The sequence below is a fragment of the Antechinus flavipes genome, chromosome 2 (genome assembly GCF_016432865.1).
Source record: "Antechinus flavipes isolate AdamAnt ecotype Samford, QLD, Australia chromosome 2, AdamAnt_v2, whole genome shotgun sequence".
Classification (NCBI taxonomy): Eukaryota; Metazoa; Chordata; class Mammalia; order Dasyuromorphia; family Dasyuridae; genus Antechinus; species Antechinus flavipes.
Genome location: NC_067399.1, coordinates 523,356,773 through 523,382,754, shown reverse-complemented (window position 1 = coordinate 523,382,754; position 25,982 = coordinate 523,356,773). Strand labels below are relative to the sequence as shown.

Sequence of the window (25,982 nt, the reverse complement as noted above, 5' to 3'; positions counted from 1 at the left end):
ATTGAAAATTGACTAACCTATGCTGTTGTAAGTGAGAAGGGAGCATCAGAGTTTAGGATTAAATCTCCCTGCCTGCCTGCTAATTACTACTAGTTAAATTGAAGGAAGATTTTCCGATTTTGCCAGAATTTAGGGGCTTTGGGTTTGTCAAACACTAGATTGCTATAGTTGACTATTCTGTCTTGTGAACCTAGCCTTTTCCACTGATCCACTAATCTATTTCTTAGCCAATACCAAATGGTTTTGGTGACTGCTGCTTTATAATATAATTTTAGATCAGGTACAGCTAGGCCACCTTCATTTGATTTTTTTTTTCCATTAATTCCCTTGAGATTCTCGACTTTTTATTGTTCCATATGAATTTTGTTGTTATTTTTTCTAGATCATTAAAATATTTTCTTGGAAGTCTGATTGGTATAGCACTAAATAAATAGATTAGTTTAGGGAGTATTGTCATCTTTATTATGTTCGCTCGGCCGATCCAAGAGCACTTAATATTTTTCCAATTATTTAAGTCTGACTTTATTTGTGTGGAGACTTTTTTATAATTTTGCTCATATAATTCCTGACTTTCCTTTGGTAGATAGATTCCCAAATATTTTATGGTATCAACAGTTATTCTGAATGGAATTTCTCTTTGGCTCTTTTCAACAATATGTTGATTCAAGGCATTTCCAATAGAATCAGGATGGAAAATGCCATCTGCATTCAAGAGAGAGAACTATGAAGACTGAATGTGGATCAAAACTTAGTATTTTCACTTTTTGTTTGTTTTTTTCTTGTGACTTTTTACTTTTTGGAAAAACATGACAAATAAGAACTATGTTGAAAAGAATTGCACATATTTAAACTATATTGGAGGGATGGAGAAAAATCTGGAACTTGTCAAAATCTTACAAAAGTGAATGTTGAAAACTATGTATTTGGAAAAAAAAATTCCTTTTTGTTGTCTTCTCAAGTGAAGAGTTTCCATTTATGAAGTTGTACCCAGATGGAAGAAATTGGTGGTAAAATGAGGAAATTTCTATTTCCAGCTTTGCCACTAACTCTGCCTTTGTCCAAGTCACTTGATTTGGACCTCAGATTCCTCCTCTATAAAATTATAATGTACTAGGTTTTTTTCAGTTCTATGATTCAGAATTCATGGACTAAGGAAGAAACATTTAGGATATGGCCACAATTCAGAGACAAGTAGGTTACTACATCAAGGAGACTGTAAGCAAACTGGTTTTTGGAAATCAATGCTGTCATTTTTAAATTTTACTCACCCATTATTAAATTGTTCCTGCCCCAGAGGAAGACCATAGTAGATTGCTTTTTCTACTGTGCTGATGTTGGATGCGGGATGAGTAATGGTCAAATTTAACTAAAGGATCATTCATTCCATCCATTTACTTTCTTTGACACTTTTTCCTTGATATTTTAAAATATTACAAATACAAATGACATTAGCAGGACTCGACTGTGACTTAAGAGTTTGTCAGGTGGGCTAGTAGGGAATACACAGTAAATCATAGAATCTATGAAGGACCACTTTCTTCATTTTATTTCTTCATTCTTGGTGCCCCTTGGACAGGTCAAGACAATTTTTGTTTGTTATATTTTGCTTTGTTTTTGTGGTGAAGAGACCAGTTGCTTCAATCATCTCCATGACCTAATTAACTTTCTGCTACTTATTGTCTACGTTACCTTGGGTGACATAATTCCCTCTTCAGAGAACTATCTCTGTTGGCCTTAGTGACTTCATCTGTAAATGAAATTGTTGAATGATGTGACCTCTAAGGGTCTCTTTCAAGTCTAACTCTTTGATTTTTTTCATCCAATGAAATTGATTAATTAGGTAACAATTGGCCATTTCTATAGTTCAAACTATCATTAGAGTAGATAGAGTGATCCAATGGCCAAAAAGGACTGCTGTCTACACTGATTGTCAACCCAGTATAAAATGAAGGGGAAAACCAGCAAAGCCCTATATTGTGATTGTTTTTCTCCTTTGAGGCCAAAGGAAACACGCTATTGGAAGGGATGTAACAGTCCTTAGAGAACTCTTTTACAACCACTGTGGTGTAGTGGATAGGATCAGGATGGGGGGGTCAGGAATACTTGGGATAAAATTCCACTCAGGCAATTTCCAGTTGTAGGAACTTGTCAAGTCTTTACCTTTCTGGACCTCAGCTGCCTTATCTATTAATGGAGAGGACTGAACTTTTCAACCCTAAATCTAGGACCTTATGGAGAAAATTTTCCCAAAAAACCATGGTAGGAAATGAGCTTCAGATTCTGAAAGTTATGTATTAAAAGGTCAAAAGGCAAAAACGACAAATAATTATTTTAAGACTGTGCCCATCTATCAAAATTTTATTGAATAATTTGGTTAATGTTAACATGAAATACAGCCAGAACAAGTCATTCACCATTACTCATCTTGTTATGCATAACAATAATGGGAAGTTTATGGCTTTGCATGATACAGGAGTGGGACATCTGGCTGAGAAGTGAGAATCCCATCAATCACCTTCCCCTCAGATATTTTGTCATCACAGAGATATAGCCAAGAAAATGATAGCAAAATGACAACTAACTCTTCAAGGATTAGCATGTCTCACTTGCAGCCATAGTTCCCTGTTGCCCCCTCCCCACACATTTTTGTGAAGGTCACAAGACTGCAGGTGGTTGTGGTACGTACATAACCTTCTACATGGGTTGTTTGGGCCCAAAAGCTCTTTGTAGTTACAATCACCTGGTACTCAGTGGATAAGTAGATAGCAAAGCCACCTGTCTTTGAGTAGGAGGTTGTTCATATATAAAGAGAAATGTTTTTTGAAGATTGAACCTTATATAATTTTTAGGTGTTGAGGGAATGTTTTATTTATTTTTAAATGTGACTATCTGCTTTTGATTAATCCAGTAGTGGGGGATTCTTTGACTTGGTTCTGTTGTACTAAGAAACCTCTAAGTTTCCGATGTGCCTCAAAGCTAATCACATCTCTCAGTCAAGAGTTCTTAAGGGAGTAGAGCCTGTGAACTTATTTTTAAGAAATACACAACAACTGCATTTCAATATAACTGGTTTCCTTTGCAATGTGAGGGTTTTTTTGTTTTGTTTTGTTTTTTAAATGCATTTTAAAAACATTATTTTGAGAAGGGACCTATAGATTTCACTGGGCTTTCAAAGAGGTTTACAGAAAAGGTTAGCCCCTGATGGAAATCATTTGAAACAGTATTAAAGTTCTTCCTTGAATTTTCAAAATTAAGACTGCTTATTTTTTTCCCCTTAATTGAAAACCTGAGGATTTCAACTAATGCAGGAAAATAAGAATATAATAAACTCTTCCCTCACCCCATGTGTGAAAATATAAGCTTTCTTAATCAACTAGATTAGATTATAAAATGATCAACTCTAACAGAAAGGAAAGTAGATACTTTATCCATAGCTAAAGGGACAGTACTGATGTATTTGTTGTTCTTGGAACATTTTCTACCTCCTTTTACTTATAATGATTTTCTTTCTCATATTTGTTTTTTAGAATTCCTGTTATTTTCAACATTCAGTTCACATGCAGAAAGCCTTATTGTGTTTCTGTTTACCTCAAATTATCATGTTATTATATTATTTACATATGTGTTTCATTGCCCCAACAGAACACGAATCCCTTGGGAATTAGAATGGATTTTATAGTTGGTCATTTATCTCCATTGCTTAGGGCAGTGCCTTGCAGCAAATGCTTAATAAATGTTTGTTGGATTGGAAGATCCATGTTTGAGAAATAAAATCTAGGCTTTTTTTTTTCAAAACTGAATTTCTGTTCATGAAACTAATTCCTTTGATTTATGTCATATGCATTAAAATAGAAATAACTTCCATTAATATGCAGGATTCATGTTTCCATATAAGAATTTTAACCACAAGGAATCTCTTAAAATATTTTAAAATAACAATATTAAATCAAACTAAGACTGAGAAAAAATACCATGATATGAAAATTTAAATACTAGATACAGTGACCTTGGACACAGGACAGCATTATTCAAGGTTACATAATATAGTGCTGGAAAAACTGAGTTTGAGCTGTGTCAACACGACATCAACATAACTGATTGTAAAGTGAAAAAAAAAAAACACACAGCTAATCCAACTGAATGTTCTATCAACATAGCATCACTTACAAGTAATCTGACTGGCTTTTTCAGAAAATCATCTGGTTGCTTGGATGTTGAGTCTAGGCAAAGAAACATGACATAGTCACCTAAATGGTAGAGTATTCAAATTATTCAGAGCTTGAAGCCTGGCCTTTTGGCTTGTTAGAACAAATGATTTTTACATTTCTCTATGCCAAAAAATATAAAGAAATTATGTTGATCTGAAGTTACCTTTTTTCTTCCTTTTAGGTATATTACAGTGCAAATCATCTAGAGAATTTAAAGAAAGTTTATCTGAGTAGCAGAAGATAGGAATAATGGCAATACCCTTTAGTCTATTTTTTTTTCCCATTTCTGTAGGCCATAGCCCCAAAAGGGAAGAACAAGGGAGAACATCACCTCCATTGACTACTCTTGTTATAGGGTAAGGCAACTGCTTTTTTGTTATCCTGCACTCTCCCTTACTTTCCTCCCCCTCCCCCCCCCAAAAAAAAATGTGTCACAAAATGTTCAGAGAACTAATCTCCTTAGGTTTACAAAATCCTAGGCTGATGAGTAAATCAGAGAATCAGGCTTACTTACAATGCTTAATACCTTTCTACTGAAGTGTACAAAAATGCTTTCATGTATACACTGAACTAGATTTTAGCCCACGGAGGTCCCATTTTAGAAACTTTAAGGATGGACCTATTGATGTGGTCACAGAACTACAATGACCCAAAATCTTAGTTACAAATGATTTGCTATCACAAAACTACAGAATCCCCAAATGGTAGAAACATCTGTCTGCTGAATTGACAGCTGAGCAAGAAGCAAATAAATGTTATTTGTTCTGGGTTTCTGCTATTCATGGAGGTGAGTAAATTAAGCATGAAAAAAAGTACAAGTGATTTGGCTTCTCTCCTGCCTGCACAAATTTCACACTGAAAATTAAATCAGCTCTAGGATAGACTTTACCAACCTCAAAGAGTAAAGCTGACTTCCAAAGGTAGTCAATTCCTAACCAAGTGCTTGAGAATTCGTTCAAAGCAATCACTTTCATTAATTCATCTGAAATTTTAACCAATTTTAATTATTTCATGTGTGATTTGGCAAATTTGTGGAGAATCCAGGGAACAGTCCTTGTTGTTATAATTCTGCCCTCATATAAGGGACTGAAAAATCATAGATTGTCAGAGCTGGGAGGGACCCTATGCAAAAACCACCTAGTCCAACCCCTCAGTGGATAAGATGAGAAAGGCAAGGGTGACAATGGTGAAGTAATCTGTCCAAGATCACAGATAGTGAAGAATTAGATCTGGGACAATAATCTCTGTCTTTTGACACAGTACAAAGTTCTACCATTAAGGAATCCAATTTTAAAGGAGATTGATTCATTTATTAAGTAGAATATAAACTCCTTGAGGGCAGACACTTTTCCACGTTTGTTTTTGTATTCCTAAAGTTCATAGTATCGGAAAAATAATAAGAGTTTAATAATTTCTTGATTTCCCAATCAACAAAGCATAGCAATTAATATATAAAGAGTGAGAGATCTCTATATAAATATGTAGATCTCCTTATATAAACTATAATTGGGAAATCTATCAATCAACAAGTAATTATTAAACTCTTACTATACATTTACATATATATATATACACACACATATATATATACACACATTACTGATTTTTATTATACATATACACATATGTATAAATCACTGGATTATTTTCTATTTACCCAGCTAGCCTAAATGACACATTTTAGGTTAAGATGGAAATATTCATATCAAGGTTAAAACTTATTGAGACCAAGATCCTAGACCGTTCTGCAAGAATCATCATTTGTTTCCCATGGCTTACAAAAACTGAACAGGATATAGCATTAAAGAGCCATCTTCCCATGTATATAGATGCCGATCTCTCAAGTTGTAAGCTAACATGGCAAGAACAGACTGTGAAGTTCTTAGGTCAAAACTCACATTGATCTGTTTCCCCTTTAACAAATCAAAAGCAAAGGTTATCTTCATGTCTTTGGTGTCGGTGACATAGAGGACGCCACAGGCTACAAAGGCATTGCCTGCTTTGGATTTGGGGTACGTGGTGTTGATATGTTGAATGACTGAGAAGGTACTTTGCTCTAGTTGGGCCACAAAGATACTGGACCCATCCAAACTTGAAGCATAGATAATCCAAAGGCCCTTTTCATCAACTGCGAAATTGAAGTATGTCTTTGAGTTTACAAAGAGATAATTTCGACCCGAGTGCAAGGCATTTTCAATCTTCAGTGTCTCAGATGTTTCTGTTGCAAATTCAAATCTGAAAAAAAAAATATTTAAAAAGAAAAATCAGTATTTTCTTGCAGAGAGCGAGAATCCCCAATAAAATGTGGATTTTATTTCCATTGTTCTGACAGAGCATGTAGAAAAACTGACTGATACAGAAATATTCTGAAGCACAGTTTGGATCATATCATTTTGATTGAAAAATGCTCTTTCTCAAGAATCTAACAGGGGTCCTCAAACTTTTTAAATAGGGGGCCGGTTCTCTGTCCCTCAGACTGTTGGAAGGCCAGATTATAGTGAAAACAAAAACTTTGTTTTGTAGGCCTTTAAATAAAGAAACTTCATAGCTCTGGGTGAGGGGAATAAATGTCCTCAGCTGCTGCATCTGGCCTACGGGCTGTAGTTTGAGAACCCCTGCAACATGTCTCATTTCTTTGCTAAATAGGATTTAAGCTCCTTGAGGGCAGGACCTATTTGGCCAGGGTAAAGCCTCTGTATTTCTTTTATTTTCTTTTTTTTTTTTCTGTGTAGACATGCACAGTCTCCTTTACTGGTCCTGCCATCAAAAATGGCCTTGGCACAGGCCCATTCTCACACGTGATCTGTGACTTTATTACACATATGCTTCAGTAAGCCTAGAGTTAGGAGGACCTAAGTTTAAATCCTCTTTAAAATGGGGATTATAATAGCACTTGCCTCCCAAAGTTATTGTTAGGATCAAATGTGATATAATTTGTGAAATGCTTTGTAAATCTGAAAGCACAATATCAGTGCCAGAAGACTTGAGTTCCCATCTAAATTAACACTGTTATTAGCTGTGTATTATTGTTAGTTATTTCACTTGTGTCTGATTCTTCAAGACCCCATTTGGGGCCTCCTTGGTAAAGATATTGGAGAGATTTGGCCATTTTCTTCTCCAGTATATTTTATAGATGAGGAAAACTGAGGCAAATGAGATAAAGTTATTTGTCCAGGGTCAGATGGCTATTAAGGGTTTGAAGTCAGATTTGAAGTCAGGAAGATGAGTCTTTCTGACTCCAGGCCCAGAGTATTATTTGAACTATGATACTATCTAGCTGCAATTGGGATCCAAGAACACAATTTTTATTAAGTTCTGGTTGAAATCAGTGCTATGATTTGGGATTGGCTAGGCATTTAGTCACCTAGAGTACAATGTGGTATGTAACCATGGGTGGGAAAACAATGAAGAATGCTTTCAATATAATTTTTTTGTAAAAGTATATATTTTGAACGCTAGAAGATTCCATTCTCCATTATTTTGTAATGCCAAAAATCACAAGTATTATAGCGAAGGGCCAAAATTTGGCAGCCAATGACTCACAATTTATGAGATATAGTCCCCGAATGGTGGGAGAAGATCTCTCATGGGGACATGTGCTGGCACTGTGACCCTCCTGTCAGTAGCCCCAGCATGATATCAGGCCTTTGAGATACTGGCCAGAAAACTGACAGGGGAAGAGAATGGGTAAGGTCATGACTACTGATATGAAAGGAACCGAAAGAGAACATCTGGCCCAAATCTCTCCTTTTACAGATGAAGAAAACGTGGACAAGAGAAATTAAATAATATACTCAAGATGACATAGCAAGTTGGGGCAGAAATGGGCTCAAACCCTGATTCTCTAGCTCCAGACCCAAGTTTCCTTAAAATACCTCCTGGTCCTTCTCTGTTCAGAGAGTGCTTTCATTACTTAATAGAAAGTGTCTGGAGAAGAGAAGGGCAACTATAGCATAAAATCATTGGCAACCTGGAGAATATATTATTACGGCTACATGCGTTAGCGCTTGAGACTTATTTGTAGAAATAGAGCAAGGCAAGCCAAACGGGTATAGCTAGGTACAGTTGGTAGATTTCAGAAAAGAAGATCTGAGTTCAAAGACTGGCTCAGATATTAAAGCTATCTCAGATAATCTTGAATAAGTATATGACAAGATATGTGATCTTCTGTTGCCCTTATCTGTAAAATGGGCATAATAAACTTCTCTCAGAGGGTTGTTATGAGAAATGAGAAAGTATATGTAAAACTTAGCTTAAAGTATTATTATTGTTGTTATTGTAACATTTCTAGGAAAATAGTGATGTGAATATAAAGAGGCAATCTCAAAGGAATAAAAGACTAATTTTGAATTGGGAGGAGAAACAGGTTAGACTCAATTCAATGCTTTTTCTATCACTCTATCCTAATAAAGAGGTTAACTAGGTGGCTCACTAGATAGAGTGCTGGTCCTGGAGTCACAAAGAAACTGAGTTCAAATCCAGCCTCAGACACTTAAAAGTTGTGTGATCCTGGGCAGCTCATTTTACCTTTGTCTTAATCTATTACAGAAGGAAATGGCAAATTACTCCAGTATTCTTGCTAAGAAAATCCCATGGACAGAATGATTCACAGGCTCATGAAGAGTTGTTATCTTAAAAATAAATCCAGAGCTCTGATTTCATTAGGGAAGGGAACTCCCTCTACTGACTCAGATCAGCCACTGTTCTGCCTTTGTAATCTAGGAGGACTTGGAGTTACCTGCCTAAGGTCCCACGGTCTGTCATAGACGGGAGTTGAACCCAAGTCTTCATTAGGCAGTTCTCCATCAGACCCCTATGACACTAAGAGTTATTTGATCAGAAAAGAGGCAGCTAGCAATATGGTGGATAAAGTGCTGGGCCTAGAGTCAGGAGGACCTCCGTTCAAATCCAGCCTCAGACACTAAGTGGGTGACATTTCTATCTGCCTCAGTTTCCTCAACTATAAAATGGGGGCAATATCATAATACCTCTCCCCAGGGTTGATATAAGGTTCAAATGAGATGTTTGTAGAACCCTTAACAATGGGCCTGGTACATAGTAGGTGCTACATAAATGCTCTTTCTCTTCCCTCTTTTAGCATCTAGGGGCCATCTGAGCCACCGTCCATGCTCCTGGAGGAATTCATATGTAAGTAGTGTTGGTGAAGGTGAGTTATAGTGAACAGCTTGTGTAGCTGGAGAAAACATTCAGAGGAATTCCATTAAGGGCTGTAATCATAATATGAACACCAGAGGGAGGCATTGAGCAGCAAAAGAAACTTTCACAAATTATTTGTTAAATCTGAGAAAATTGTCTGGGGCTTTATGATTTACAAAGCTCTTTCCCTCATAAAAATCCTGCAACGTAGACACTGAAAATATTAGTATCCCCATTTTGCAGATGAGGAAACGAAGCTTAAAGAGATTTAAGGTGCAGAAGCAAGATGGCAAGATGCTGGGGTCAAAGTTATTGGGAAAAGGAGGCATTAACTTGAAAGCCACAGATTGACAATATCTATGTTATTTTATTTTTTATTTATTTTGTAAAATATTTCCCAATTATATTTTAATCTGATGTGGCCGCATTCAGGAATTTTGCAGGAGGATTAAGGCAGAGAGTTTGACACCTCTAGGATAATGGATTTGGTGCTGAACTTGGAGACAACAAGTCCTGGTTTCAAATCTTGCCCCAGTTATATAAGTTTTGGGAAAGTCATCTTTACCTCTTTGGATCAGTTCCTCATCTAGAAAACGAGGGGATTGGCTAGATGGCCTCTGCTCTAGTCCTAGGATATTATGATTTGTCCATAGTCATACCACTAGTAAGCATTAGGGACAAATGGCATAGGAAACTAGGTCTCTGACTCCAAGCCCAGGGGTCATTTCTATATACCACATTGTGTTTCCTTTGGAAACTGGCTGTTTTAAAGCTGAGAATGAATCCTTGAAAGATAGGGAAAAGACAGCAGATGAAAGGATTGCCTTTCTGAAGCTTTCTTTGGCTCAGCCCGAGGTGTCTATCTCTTCTTCTACCTCTGAAGTTCTTTCTATGTGATATAATTGAGAGAGGGCAGAACTTGGAGCCAGGAAGATCCTGAGCAAGTCATGAAATCTGTCTGGACCTCAGGTTCCTCATCTGTAAATGAGGGATTAAATGATTTCTAAGTTCTCTTTTAGCTCTGGATTGCTGACTTTATGATTCCCGCCTATGTCCTTATCCTATATCAAGCTGAATAAGTTGATTGATCTTTTTCATGGTGTGTCTTTCTCCTCCAACTCTTTGAGAATAGGAACTATTCTGTATACAGTAGTTATTAATAAATTTGGTTAATCACATTTCATAATACAGTTTCCTTAAAACGAAAAAATATATATATATACACAAATTTCCATGATTTCTTTTTTGCCTTTTCCCTACACTTTTTATGGACTTTACAAAAAACCTAGATTTGAATTCTGGTTCAGTTAATTACTACGAATGTACTAGGATTTTTTGAAGGTTCTAGTCTCCTCCAGAGACAATTGTCTGTAATGGAACTCTCCTCCACCCTTACTGCCATTCTTATATGCAGCAGCTCTTACTGGAATAAAGGCAGAGAACTACAAGGAGCAAAAAAGCTGTTGGCTGCATATTTGGGGAAAGCCAGCCAGAGAGAGACAGACACAGAAACAGAGAGAGACAGAAAGACAGACCCACATAGAGAGAGAGAGAGAGAGTGCAAAAAGGTGCCCCATCTTTTTCCCTTTTGACCAGTCTCTTCCAAGGCTGTTCCTTTACTAACAAAAAATTATACTAGATGCTCTATGGAAGTCCCTTTCATCTCTACATTTGCATGACTTGGTGATTCCAAGGAGGTTGTCCCCAAAGGAGAGGTGTGTGTGTGTGTGTGTGTGTGTGTGTGTGTGTGTGTGTGTGTGTAAAAATCTCCCCTCAATCAATCAGTATTTATTAACTGCTATGTGCCAAGCAGAACCCATTTATAATCTAGCTGCCTCCATTCAAGGAGTACATGAGGGTTTCAACATTAGGATGCTGAACTTGAAGTCGGGTTTGAATCTTCCTCCGACACTGACAGTCTGTGACAATGGTCGGGTTATTTAACTTATCTGAGTCTCAATTTCCTCATCCTGAAAATAGGTATTATAAATAATAACTATATTCTTTATCTCCCAGGACTGTGGTGATACTCAAATGGGATAGTGTAGATAAAGTGTTTTGCAAATTTTCAATCACTATGTAAATGTCTATTATTTTCATCTCTCTCTGTCCCTCTGCCTCTGCCTCTTTGTCTCTCTGTTAGTGCATACACAATCAGCAGATTGCCTCTGATATTGAAAAGTCAGGACAAGAGCTCTTTGAGCCCTGTCAGGTTTGATTTTTAAGTTGAACCAAGAGTGGCTGCCTGATGACCTTGTTCCTGCCCAAAGAGACATTTTTGATTTTCTAGTGAAATCCGGAGTTTTGGGGGATTTAGGCAGAGTCACTAAATCGGACTTTTACCAGATCACAGCAGTGAGCTCTAATGGCACCTGGGACATGGAAAGTCAGGGCAGACTGAATAAAATCCACCTATGTTCTCTCCAGCATTGGATGCATCTTCCCTTGTGTTCCCAACTTGCCCAGACATACTCGTTCCTCACCACTAGTTCTAGATCAACATTACTCAGACACTTTCCTCCTTTGAAGTTCACTCCATCCATTTCTATCATTCATCCCTGCCCAGGTTTCAGTTGCTATAAATACTTTCTTCCACATCATTCTCTCTTGTTCTTGGCTTATGTCTACTTCCCCACTTCCATACTCCTCCTCATGCCAAGGAACTTCAGTATACTTATTGATGTGGATAGTTTATTTACTGGCCTCTCAGTTTATTTACTTTCCCAAATTTCATGATCTGTGCTTTTTGCTTTAGCATATGCCATTTATGGTCTGATACCCTTCCCCACTTTCACAGCCGACTTCCCAGAAAAAAAAAAGTCCTTTATATTTTGCTCTACTGCTTTATTTCCTATTCTTTTCTCATCTGTTGCATTCTGCATTTCATCTGCACTACTTGACTGAGGTTGCCATCTCCGAGATTATCACCAATCTAGCCACTAAATCCGATGACTCTCACACAGCCCTCATCCTTTTTGACTTCTCTGCATCTTGACTACTTGCTCATCCTAGGAACTAACTTCTTGGGTTTTGGTGATGGGGCTCTTCTGGTGCTTCTCTGGTGTTTGACACTTCCTTGTTGCTTTTGACTGGATCATCACTGCTATCTTCCTCTCTATGCACATGGCTTTATTCTAGGACCACTTCTTTTTATACTCTATTGATAATCTCATCAATTCCTCTGGGTTCAAATATCATCTCAAAGGAGAAGACTCCTAAAACTATATATTCTGCCCTCATTTTTCTCCCAAGCTTTAGTTTTACATCACCAACTTCTTAGTTGTTCTCATCTCCCTCTAGAGGCTCCAAATGCTTCTCAAACTCCACGTGTCCATAACAGAACTTACTATCTTTTCACCCAAATCCAGCTTTTTTCTTAACATTCTCATATCTATTAAAAAGTACCACTACCTTCTAAGCCACCTGGATTTATAATTTTGGATCATCTTCAATTCTTCACTCTCAAATCTTATGGATTATGCTCCAAAGCATCTATCAAAACCATCTTTTTCTCCTCATTCACAGGACCATCATCTGACTTCAAGTCCTCCTCACCTTTTACCTGAACCATTTAAAAATCTCTTAGTTGGTGTCTCTGCATCAAGACTCTCTCTTCTTCAATATACTTTTCACATAGCTATTGAAGGACAAACAACAACAAATTGATACTCCTAAAAACACAGATATTACCACATTATTCCTGATCAAACATTTTTTTCAGGCTTTTAAAAAATTTATTGTTTTGTTTTTACATTACAAACATTTACAAATTATTCTCACTTCATGAGAAATCTTCTGTAACAAAGTAAAGCAGCTAGATAAAATTAATACAGTGACTTTATCTGAAAGTTCACATGACATTCTATATCTATAGCAACCCTTACCCTAATCCGTAACTCTATTAATTAGGCAATTTTAATGGCTTCCTATCATCCCTTTAATAATTGATTGAATGACTGTCTAGCATTTAAATACAACATGATTCCATCCTATCTTTCCACACTAATTTCACATTATTTCCCCTCAGTTATACTCTTTTGGCTATAGTGATTGAATGAGTATCAGGTCAAAGAAAAGGATTGATCTTAAAACAGATTGTGGTGTTGCAGCTTTTGATCTCCAGTGACTTCAAGGGGTATTAGGAATTCAATAAAAACAAAATGGAGAAGAAATTGTTTCTTTCTAATACCAGGAAATATTTCCTCTCTCAAAGGCTAGTGACCCTCTAGCTTCTCTTATCAACTATTGTTCTCTTTTTTGGGTGCTCAAGCTAGGGATATTAGTCCTGTAAGCTGAAACATCTCCTGGGGATTCTGTACTTTTAAAGTATTATTAACTCTCATGAGCTTAGAGCATGTTAGTGGAAAAAGCACAGGATTAGGGCTGGTTCTGGTTCTGTCTCTAGAGTTGTCAAATGACCATAGGTAAGTCACTGAGAAGCAGTGTAAATAGATCAGCAATTTGCTGGTAAATGTTTAACAACTTGACTCCCCAGTCATGTACCCATGATTCCCTTATAAATTTAATTTGCATTATTATTTTCCCTCATCATTATCTTAAGTCTGTACAATCAACAAAGCAATAAGTCAAACCCTTAATGGTAGTAAAACTATAACTGGCTTCTGCAAAGAGCTAGAGTACTGGATGTGGAGTCAGAAAGATGTGGTTTCTATTATTACTTCTGTTGACTAGTATCTATGTGACACTGGATAGTCACTTAAACTTTATTTGGATTCAGATTCTTTATCAATAAAATGGAGCTAATAATACTTGCAATGCTTACCTCAAAGGTCAAAGGCAAGAATAAATGTAAGTCTAAAAGAGCTAAATGAACGTTAAATATTAAATTTCTTGTTCACTTCTCTTCGGCACAATTTTCTTATTTTTAAAAGGGGGTAGGCTAGATCAGTGGCTCCCATTTTATAATCTATTAACCTTTTGGAAGTTCTAGACAATGTCCAAAGGGGCTAATACTAAAATTTTCAAACGGGGCCTTAAGTAATAAATAATTATAAGGAATATTATGAATAATATATTGTTGCTACTGAAAGAGGATCATGAAATAACAAGAAAAAAGGTACTGGGAACTACTGGGCTAGATGGTCTGCCAGGACCCTCATAGCTCTCAAATGTCATCATTTGATGATTAAATTTCACTTACCTCACAATGATATTGGAGCCTCCTTTCTGATAGTAGAGGTAGTTGTTATAGACAGCATGCCCACAGCCGTAGAATAAGTACCTGAGGTGAATGGGCTTGTAACTGTTGTTCAGAAGGGAGACTTGATCCTTAAATTCTTTCACCATGTGGCCTGTGAATGCACAGAAAAGGAAGTCAAGGTGTTTGCCCACATTCTCTGCAATGACTTCATGAGCTGTTCAATTGGAAAATTTAGATTGATGAAGAAAACCAATGGATGATAATAGCTAATATTTATGCAGTGCTTACTCTATCCCATACTATACTATATGCAGTACTAAATGCTCTACAGTTGTCTTGTTTAATCCTCACAACAACCCTGAGAGGCAGATATTGTTATTATGTCTATTTAACAGAGGAATAAATTGAGTCAGAGGTTAAGTGTCTTGATCAGTCACACAGTTAATGTATGAGGTTATATTTGAATTCCATCTTTCTTGACTCCAAACTCCAAACTGTTACCTAGAAAACAGTGAAAACCATTGCATTTGTTTAGATTTAGAAAGCTTAGGTTATCTCCTCTGGGCAGAGTTACACGACAGAAAAAATGCAACTTCAAATCTCAGCTCATCCACTTAGTACTCTATAATTTTTAAAACCTATAACCTTTAAATGTACCTCAGTTTCATATTTTTGTTAAATGAGGGAATTGCATTAGGGGACCTCTCTTCCAGCTCCAACTTAAATCTTGAATGGATTGACCAATCAGTTGCTTCTGAGAGTCCTTCTCACTCTAAAGGCGTGAGATTTATTTTATTCTATTTTTTAAAAAATTAAACATTTTATTAAAACAGTATGGCACATCAAATAGCTAAACTTGCTTAGTAACTTTACATTATAAATTTCAGTGTACAAAAAAGATGATAAAGATTTTTTGGTCACTCCCTGTAAGTTTCCATTAGTTAGCTAGCACTAGTGTGCAAAGGGCTTTCTCTCATTTGATCCCATCAAGATTCTTTGTGTATTCATTCTTACTCCTTTTTCTTCCTAAATGCCATAGTGGGGAGATGGTTCTCTTCACAATCAGAAAGATGTGAGTTGAGCCTGATTCCTGGAACTTACTGTGTGACCCTAAATAAGTCACTTAACTTCTCAAGCAATTCTTTAATCTACAACTTGTAGAAGAGTTACTGACCTCCATTTGTAATGAGAAATTTTTCTCACCAGAAATTCACTGCAACAATGAAATTATAGATCTCAATGACAACAGCAGTAGCAGAAGGAAAAGATACATGTTCTTGTTTTTCATTTTTTATTTTTTTCATAAAAGTCTTTATAGATTGTTTTATATTTGTCATTCTTAATAGCATCTTTGTATTCTATTATGTTAATGAACCACAGCTTATTTAACCATGAAAATCTTTACTAGGTAGCTCTTTTTCTATTTTCTTTCAGGGTATATTCCTCATTATTCCATTGTTAGATAAAGAATATGATTGTTTTTGTAACTTTTACTTTCCAAATTTCTTTCCAAAATTATTGTACACAATTACAATTTCATCAACCATGAAAGAGTGACCTCTGACTTATTTTAAATCAGTCTATCAAGTAACTTTCCTTTTTAACCCATTTGCATTTTTGAACATTCACCTGATGTAATTGAGAAAAAATATTACAAAAGAAAAAGAAAGTTTACTAACAAAAGGACCCCAGCCTTCATACTGTATCTGATCTCATCCATTTATTCTCTTTCAAGGATCTTTCACTCCAGCCAATTTCTGCCAATGACAAAAACACTCAGAAACTTGAACTCTTCTTGTGTCTATATGGACTTACACAGAAACTCAGCCAAGACTATAAAATTTGATTATCCATTTTACTGCAAATCATCTTCATATTGAAAGTGCATCTAAAACTGGGAGCACTGGTTTAAATCAACTCATCAATAGAGTTTTACGGTACACCTATTTTGTTCAAAGCACTGTACTAAGCTAGGTACTATGCAATGAGGGAAACAAATGTGACACATAAGCTTAAGGAGTTCATTATCTAATTGGGGAGAAAAGGCAAATGCATGTTGAAAAGATAATTACCAGTCCAAGGATGAGATAAGTGATGCAAATGAAAACAGGCTTGCTCTTGGTGGTGGTGGTGGGCTGGTTAGGAGAGGGACAATTATGAGTTGAAATGCTCAGGGAGTTCTTTATGAAAGAGAGTAGATTTAAGCTCATCTTTGAAGAACAGGCAGAAATGACACAGAGAGTAGGGGAAGGGAATTTGGTCAGGTCAAAGAATATGAGCAAAGTTAAGGAAGCAGCACAGCTTCAGATTCATCCAAGGAACAATGAATAGAGAAGTCTTGCCTAAAGCAGGGACTACTTATAAAAGGAGTCACAAATAAAGTTAAAAAGTCGATTTAGGATCAGCTTATGGAGATCCCTAAAGCCAGGGGCTAAGGAATTTTTATTTTATCCTGGAAGAAAGTTATTTATTTATTTTGTCGATGCAATTGGGGTTAAGTGACTTACCCAGAATCATATAGGTAGGAAGTATTAAGTGTCTGAAGCTGAATTTGAACTCAGGTTCTCCTGACTCCATTGCATTAATTAGCTTCCCCCTGGAGCTAAGTTATTCAAGGTTTTAAGATACCAAACTGATATAATGAAATAACATTTAAAGAAGATTAATCTGGTAACACCCTGTAATTTGAACTGAAATGAGGAGAAATTAAAAATAGGAAAATCAGCTAGGAAACTATTGCATGAGACAGAGACAAAAGCACAGTGCCAAGAAAAGAACTCTGGGCATGGAATCAAAGGACCTTAGTCTGATGTTGGCTCTTGCTACTTACAATCTGTGTGATGATAGACAAATATCTTTACATCTTTGGGATCTTTGGGATTCAGTTCTTCGATGTAAAATGAAAGATATGGTTATACTGAAATCTCTTTAAGTTCTAAGTCTATGGGTCTCAACTGGGATGTTAATAGTGGAAATGAAAAGAAAGGGACAAATTTAAAAGACTTTACAAATGAGAAACCAATAGGACTTCCATTGACTCATTAAAAAAAAATTCATTCAACAATTTGTTGAATTTTTACTTTGTGTAGAGCACAACTCTACGCCTTGCCAATTGGTTATGTGTGGTACAAAGAAGATAAGGTCATACTTTTAAAGATTTACAATTGACTTGGAGGAGTTAAGATATATATGTTTGGTTTAGTATATAGATGGGATGATCTATCATCTCTATTCAGATGGCTCACAGAAGAACATACTTGGTCCTAGTTTTTCTGGAGCTCCAAACCGGCATCACCAAGTGCTTACTAGACATTTCAAACTAGATGCTCCAAAGACATCTCCTTCTCAGCATATTCAAAGAGAATTCATTATCTACCAGACTTCTTTAATTCTGTCTAGGGCACTGCCATTCTTCCAGTACCCTAAATGCATACCCTCTGACTCATATTTCACTCCACATAATCAATCAATGAACAAATTTTTCTGTTTCTACAGTAACTTTGCATCTGACTCCTTCTAGCCACTCACACAACCACTACTTTAATCTAACTTCTTACTTAAATTACTGCAACAATATCCTAATTGGTCTTCCTGTCTTAAGTCTCTCCACACTCCCAGTTGGTCCTTCCTATAGCTCCCAAAGTGATTTCTCTTAAGTTCAGATATAACCTTATTATTTTTCTACGAATAAACCCCCAAATGTCTGTATTGTTCTGAGGACAAAATAAGAATTTCCTCATTTTAAAGGCTTTCAGAATTTGTCTCTAACCTATCCATTCAACCTCATGATATATATTACTCCTTTCCTCATACTCTATAATCCAGTCAGATTGACCTTCTCTTTGTTTCTCACATAGAGCACTCCTTCCATTTCTATGTTTTTGATTAAACATTCCCCCCTACCTGGAATGCAATACCTCCTCATTTCTGCCCCATGTCATTACTCCCTCCAAGACAAAACTCGGGTGCTACCTTCTAAATAAAGCTTTTCCTATTTCCCCAATTCCTAATGACTTCTTTCCATAACGAGTGGATAATTATCTTATATTTATTTTATAATTATTCTCTACATGCTTATATGCATACAGTAGGCTAACCAATGATGGTCCAGTCTTTTGAGCTTGTGTAATCTGTTCTGCCTGGTGAATCCATGTGGTTGTTTGGAGTACCTACTTCTAGAAATTTATGATAGCATGTAAGAACCTCTATTTCAGAACATGAGTAAGTATTCTGTGGCTTTCCTGTCTGTTTACTGCATTATAATAATAATTTCTAATTGTTTATGGAATAAGAACTGAATGTTCACATGAAAGGCTCTAGTGAAGGAATTCTCTATTTCCTGGTGGCAATCAAGTCAAGAAATACTGTAAAGTTCTAGAGAGGCCTTAGATCCTTATCTTTGCATTTGGGTCCATGCATCCATAACTCTACTGTTTCTTCTGTAAGATACATGGTGGACCAGTGAATAGAATCAGGAAGACTTGAATTTAAATCTGGTCTCTTTTACTGGATGTGTGATCCTTGAGAAGTCTCAGTTTATCTGTTTCCTCAACTGTAAAATGGGAGTAATAACCTACTTTGCATGCCATTATGAGGCTAAAATGAGATAATATTTGTAAAAAGCACTTAGCATAGTTCTTGGAATATAGTATATACTCTATGCATATTTATTCCCTTCTCTTTTTTAGATTGTGTTTATTCTTTCTTGACCTTAGGTGAAGAAGTATTAAAGACAGAATGATCTTATGAACTTTCAATGTTGGAAGTGTCAATGGAGCTTGCCAGCCATGATGGGTGATCTATTTAGCCCAATCTAGTAATAGGTAAACCTAGTGGCCAAGATGCCATGTTCTGAAAACAAGAGAGTCATTCATCTATTGTATCTGGAAATGATCCTGATGAAGGAAGAAATATTTGTAATAGTTACTTTAAATGTGAGACTACTCTCCTTAAAGCAGTGGTTCTCAAAGTGTAGTCCAAAGAATTGTTGGGGTCTCTGAAACCCTTTCAGAGGGTCTACAAATCCTAAATTATTTTTTATTTCTAATATAGTAAATAGCTATAAATACAACCCATGTGAACAAAAACTCTTTGAACAGATAGATCCTCGATAGTTTTTTTTTTTTTTAACAACATGAAGATACTGAGAACTTTTGTAAATGTTTAATTGATATTATTTGACTATCAGTGATGTCAAGGAGATGAGTAACAGCCTAAATGATATTGGAGAGCTAATCACTGGCAGTGATAGTGGGGGGAATATACCACATGGGGACTTGAGCATATAGCATTAAAAAAATCCCATTGCCTCTCAGGTGACCTGCTAGAATGTTAATGAGAAGATGTAAAACAGCCTTATTCTGAGGACCTGAATTACTAATGCACATGGGGCTTGGGAGAGTAAATCCAGAGTCTAACGCCATACATATTAACTCCTGCAATAGAATGTAGCTCTTTGAAGGCAAGGATTGTTTCTTAATTAATTTGAATCCCTAGTGGCTAGCACAATCAGACAATCAATCAATCAACCAATAAACATTTATTAAGCATTTAACAACATGCCAGGCACTATGCTAAATGGTAGGGATACAAATAGAAGAAAAAGACAGTTTTGCCCTCAAAAAACTTACAGTCTAATAGTGTGGTATACTAGGGCATGTTACAGATATTTAATACTTATTAATTGATTAATTTGTTGATTGAGATGGATCGGCCATCTCACTGGAATTAAGTCTCCTTTCAGTTGCAGATTGCTACTAATCATCATGCTTTTTTCCAACTGTAGGGTTCTTGTTCAATAATGCCTCCATGGAGAAAAGCTATAAAAACTCATATCTATATAGTGCTTCAAGGTTTACAAAATGCTTTCCAGTAATCCTCTGAAGTAGCCATTGAAAACAAAAATGAACCTTCTTTTCTAGTCACGTATGCCTTTAAAAATGAATTTCTTTTTATTAAATAGCTGTTAAATAAAACCCAATAAGGGTTTTAAACAGAGATAGAAAATGATTTAACTATAATTGGAAGACAGATGTTTATATATCTGGCAGACATTGATACCTGAGAAATGTTCAGTCACCCAAATTCGTTCATCACTCTTATTCACTGATTCTTTCATCCAAGTTCCAAATGTGTCCTTAACTTTTATCACCTCGGTTGGACTTCCAATAGATGCAATGATGCATTCTGTCAAAAGAGCAAAACGGAGAATTATCATTTTCTATGATATATCATTTTTCTAAATTTTCGAACAGGGAGCATAGAATCTGTTACCAGCTTGTGGAGAATGGTGTTCATTTGCTTTCTCATCTGGTTTTCCTGCCAGTGTGTCATCATTTGGTACCGCACAGGCGTCACCTAAAGAGTTTTAAAAAAACAAATGAAACAAATATAGCTAATGTAATAGGTTCCATTATAATATAGTCTTTGGGGAATCAGACTAGCACCTCACTTCTAGCTTAACTGCAGTACTCTGGGCCTCTAAAAGAATGGAGTTATTAGGCTGTGTTATAGGAGCCTGATTTGATTGGTGGGATATAAATCTGGGTAATGAGCCATTGAGATTTAGTTCTATTTCTTTAAGATACTGACTTCCAGGAAATAACTAACTTTTAACGCAGGGAAAAGCTCCAGATTGCAGTCAGAAGAACTAAGATTCCAAGCCTGGCTCTGCTGCTCACTCCCACTGGGACTTTGGAGAAATCTTGTCATTTCTCCGGATTTTGATTTCCTCATCTGTAAAAGGAGGGGGTCGAATTAATGAGGTCTAATGTCTTTTGAACTCTAAAATCCTATAATACTAAGAGGTCTTTTTTTCTGGAGCATAAGCTGTCTTATTTTTAGTTAAATAAGGGGAAAGGTCTTAGTCTCTGACCATAAAAGCATGTTATGTCCTTCAGGAAGCCACTTCTTTACGTTCTTCCTTATAACCAAGGAAAAATAATTTCTCCTTCAATTCAATTTACATGTTTACTGAACTCACCCCTAAAATTTCCCATAGTACTCCTCCTACTCTCATTCTTCCTATTATCAGAGCTATAGTCTTGTCCTTTCTCCCCTTTCTATCAGATTTTAGACTTCTTGAGGACAAAGCATGAGTTGCATTAATTTTTGTATCCCAGCACTTAGCAGATTGCCTCATCCACAGTTTCATAAATTATTGCTCAAAGGAAGGAAGGTATTTTTCTGGGCTTGCCCAGTATCCTGACAACTAGGGCCATCTAATGAGCCAGTCAGGTTTCTGTTGTTTAATATTGCTTAGTGCATTACTGGAGAAGCTGGTAGCACTCTGATCTCCAAGATTTAAAATAAACAGAAACAGAGCACGACACACAGAGAGAGACAGAGAGACAGACAGAGACAGAGAGAGAGAGACAGATAGAGAGAGACAAAGAGACAGAGAGAGAAAGACAGAGAGACAGAGACAAAGAGAAAGAGTGAGAGAGACAGACAGACAGAGACACACACAGAGAGACAGAGACAGAAAGAGAGAGAGAGAGAAAGAGAGAGAGAGACAGAGACAGAGAGAGTGAGAGAGACAGAGAAAGAGAGAGAAAGACAGATAGACAGAGACAGAGACAGACAGAAAGAGACAGAGAGAGAGACAGAGAGACAAAGAGAGAGAGACAGACAGACAGACAGAGACAGAGACAGACAGACAGAGACAGAGAGAGAGACAGAGAGACAGATAGAGAGAGACAGACAGACAGACAGAGACAGAGACAGACAGACAGAAAGAGACAGAGAGACAGAGAAAAAGAGAGAGAGAGAGAAAAAAGAGAGAGAGAGAAAAGAGAGAGAGAGAAAAAAAAAGAGAGAGAGAGAAAAAGAGAGAGACAAAGAGAGACAAAGAAAGTGAGAAAGAAAGAGAGATTTTTTTTCAAATGAAGGGGTCTTGGTGAGGAGAATAAAATGCATTTATCTCAAAGATGAAGGGGAGATAATAGCATCTCACTGAATGTAGTTCCTCCCCCCAATACTTGTGCCGACACAACTGATCCTGCCTCTTTGTTGAGATGCTAAGTGGCATAAAGAGCTCCTCCAGGAACCACCCGTTACTGGCTAGCAATGCATTTGGCAAATTAAAACTCCATGAATGCTTTGGCAAAATCCCTCTTATTCACCCAGAGTTGATTGCTGTAGTTCATTCTCTGAAAGAAGCCTTGACAAAGGGGAACAATGTTAATGGAGAGGATGGTGCTGAATATCAGAAAAGGTGTAGTTATGCAGTGAGAGAAAATAATTCACAACTGGTGATGAGCATTGTAATTCAGCTTCAATGGGGGGAGAGCATCTTTTAAAACATACATTCCCCAGCAGCTGAGTGTTCCCTTAATGCGTCTTCCAGAAAGAAGAGGGAGGTATAGCTCTCTAAGTACCAGAATTGCACACTGGGTCAAATAACTCCATAGGTAGATTCTGAAATATCTGCAATATGGAGTCGAAAGAGACCAGACATTCTGTGGGTCTGTCTGTCTGGGATCCAACCATAGGGTTCTATGTTTCTAGGATACTTATTTTTTCAGCGTGTTGATCCTTTTTAGATATCCCAATGAATATTCAATGTACACACGCTAATAAACTTTAGCTACCCAGCTTTATCTCGGATGATCCCTTGCATTTCTACATCATCTCATGTTGTAGAAAATCTCCTTATCTTCCTTGAGTTGTTTTTTTTTTTTAAATCAAAGTAGCTTTTTCTTAATTAATTTTAAAAACTTGCTTTTCAAGTTGGGCAACAAACCTGTCCCCTTGATCTGAATGACTTGTAGTATATCCTTATTATTAATGGTTTTCTATCTCTAAATATGAACTTATATCTCCAGCACTAATATCTTTGTTAACAATAATATATATAAACGAGAGATAACAGATGCAACCAGTCTTACTGTCAGACTATTTCCTTCCTTTGAAAGCACAAAGTTTCTAAGGGTGCATAGAAAGATTTGGATGGATTGGTGATTGAGGGGGGAGATTGTCAGTGAGCGGTGCATGTGGGCAAAGAAAGAAGCAATCTGAAGGATTCAGCCAAGGAGGATGTGGGTTTAGGTACAAATTTGAATTGAATTGAGATTTGTCCCTGGCTATTACTGCTTCGGGCTCTGATTGACATCTTTGTTTATGATAAAGAAGCTACCTTTGGACAAGAATCTTTTTTTTAGTTTGATTTTTTCCCTGAATTTAGCTAAAAAATCTGGGAGTAAGCGAAACTAAAATCTACTGGGCATTAGATAGGATTTGGGGGGTAATGTGGTGTGGAGTCTATTCTAAATGATATGTATTAGCCCTCCAAGTACTGCTATTGCTCATCAAGAAGCAATGTAGTGCTTTGGAAAGATAATTAATTTTAGGTTGAGGAGACCTGAATTAATATCTTGAATCTTTCATTAATAATCTGGGCAAATCTAGGCAAGAGACTTAACCCTTGTATACCTCAGTTTTCTCATCTGCAAAATGGGGTTAATAATGCACATGTAATTAAAAGGTACTGAAGTACCAAGAAACAAAAAAGGGCAAGATAAGGCCGGGGGCTTTAGTGACCTGTGCATTGGCCGTTAAACATATTTGGCTGGCGTTGGGCTTTGGCTTTTCTACTTCCAGGTGGGCCAGGTGGACCTTGAGGGCCAGGGGGTCCAGGAGGGCCAGGGAGGCCTGGGGGACCTTGGTCACCTTTGGCACCTAGGGAGAAACAGAGAAAGAAAGTGAGTGAATGACATTATTGTCATAGATAGAGTTTTCATTCCACATAGTAGAAGGATGTTGGTTTTTTTCTCAATGGATCATAGACCTAGACCAGGAAGAAACTTGAGATGCTAATGACTCTGTCCCCTTTATGGATAAGGAAACTGAGACCCAGAAAATTTAAATGATTAAAAGGGGTTAGACTAGGAAACCTCTGGTCTTCTATGAATCCTGGTATTTTCTGTGAACACACAGTTACTAAGTGTCTGAGGTAGGGCCTGACTCCAAGCCCCATCCTTCATTCTGCCTTTTAGGGGACACTCTCCTAGCTGCTACTTTTTCAATTCTGGGCCACATTCTTGTTCATGATGAGACACTGACATAGGACATAAAGTAGAGGATCAATCCAAAACAATATTCCCTTTAAAGACTAAACGAGTAGCCACTGATTAGGCACTGGACCTCCAATAACTTTTTTTTTTTCTGGATTGGGGAAGTGCATTCTAAAGAATGTCTGTTAGTCATCTAATTATTGAAATCTCTTTCGAAACTGCAGTGGTATACAGTGAAAAAGAGCACTGGCTTTGAGGTAAAAAATATATTTATATCATGGCTTTTTCATTGACTAGTTGGGTGAGCTTGGACAAATCACTTAATTCTTTTGTGCCTCAGTAAAATGAGTATAATAAAGACATCTTTCTTTAGGGTTGTTGTGAAGATCATATAGATAATATTTGTAAGTGCATAGCACAGTGTCTGGTATATAGTAGATGCTATGCAAATGCTTATTTCCTTCTTTTATTCCTTCCTTCCCTCTCTCATTTCTAAATTCTTCCCTTTTTCCTGCTTTCCTTCTTTCCTTCCATCATTCTTTTCATCCATCCTTCCCTCTCTTGTTCCTTTCTGCCTGTCCTTATTCTTATTTTCTTCCCTTTCTCCCTTCCTTCCTCTTTCCTTTTCATCCCTATCTTCCTTTCTTTCTTCATTCCTTCCTACCTCCCTCCTTCCCATCCTTCCTCCTCTCCTGCCTAAAGTAATATGGCTAATAAATAGCAAAACCAGGACTCATAGGATCATACACAGAGCTGTAAGAGACCATAGAGGCTGAAAAGTCTAATCTCTTTTTTTTTTTATATATGAGGAAACTGAGGCATTCCAAAGTTAAGTGATTTTCCTGAGACCACCAAGGTAGTAAGTTGTAGGATTGAGATTGGAATACAGGTCCTCTACCTTCAAACCCATTACTCTGCCACTGTACCACCCATTCTCTCCAAAATTCCATATTTAAATATTGCTTCATCCTTTTCAGTGGACTACTTTATTCTCCTAAACCTTACTTAAGGTATTTTAGATGAAAATCTTTCTAAAATATGCTACATACTTTCTGCCTTCCAAAACAGTATTGTAACATTTTTGTTTTCATGCCTCTCTGTATTTATTGTTTATATTTTTTACAGAACAGCAGGGGTTATCATTATTAGCATCATGTATTGTACTATGCTATAACTCAAATTACTTGAGACATTATAGGGTTTCACACTCTTATACAAGATATAGTGGCTGGGATTTTTTGTAGAGATGTCAACATATAGGATGGTTTTTTTTCCTCTTCTCCTATCTGTCTCTAGTATTTCATCTCTCCTAATCTGTGCTTCTGAGCCAGGAAGGAAATTCAAATAATCAATTTTCTCCTCTGCAAAATGGAGATAATACCTAACCAACTTTTTATTTTATTTTATTTTTTCATTTGTTCTGGTCATGTTCAATTTTTCATG

General features: G+C 36.7%; 1 protein-coding gene across 1 annotated transcript in view; it reads right to left on the bottom strand.

The window, feature by feature from the left end:
* Positions 1 to 5,815: 5,815 nt before the first annotated feature.
* GLDN (gliomedin) overlaps positions 5,816 to 25,982 on the bottom strand; it is an 86,282-nt gene continuing 66,115 nt past the window's right edge. The window contains exons 6-10 of the mRNA XM_051980655.1: positions 24,067 to 24,204; positions 20,800 to 20,883; positions 20,587 to 20,712; positions 14,527 to 14,677; positions 5,816 to 6,443 (exon numbers count right to left, since the gene is read on the bottom strand). Coding sequence (XP_051836615.1) covers positions 5,984 to 6,443; positions 14,527 to 14,677; positions 20,587 to 20,712; positions 20,800 to 20,883; positions 24,067 to 24,204 — 959 coding nt within the window. The 3' untranslated portion in view covers positions 5,816 to 5,983. The remainder of the gene's footprint in view (positions 6,444 to 14,526; positions 14,678 to 20,586; positions 20,713 to 20,799; positions 20,884 to 24,066; positions 24,205 to 25,982) is intronic.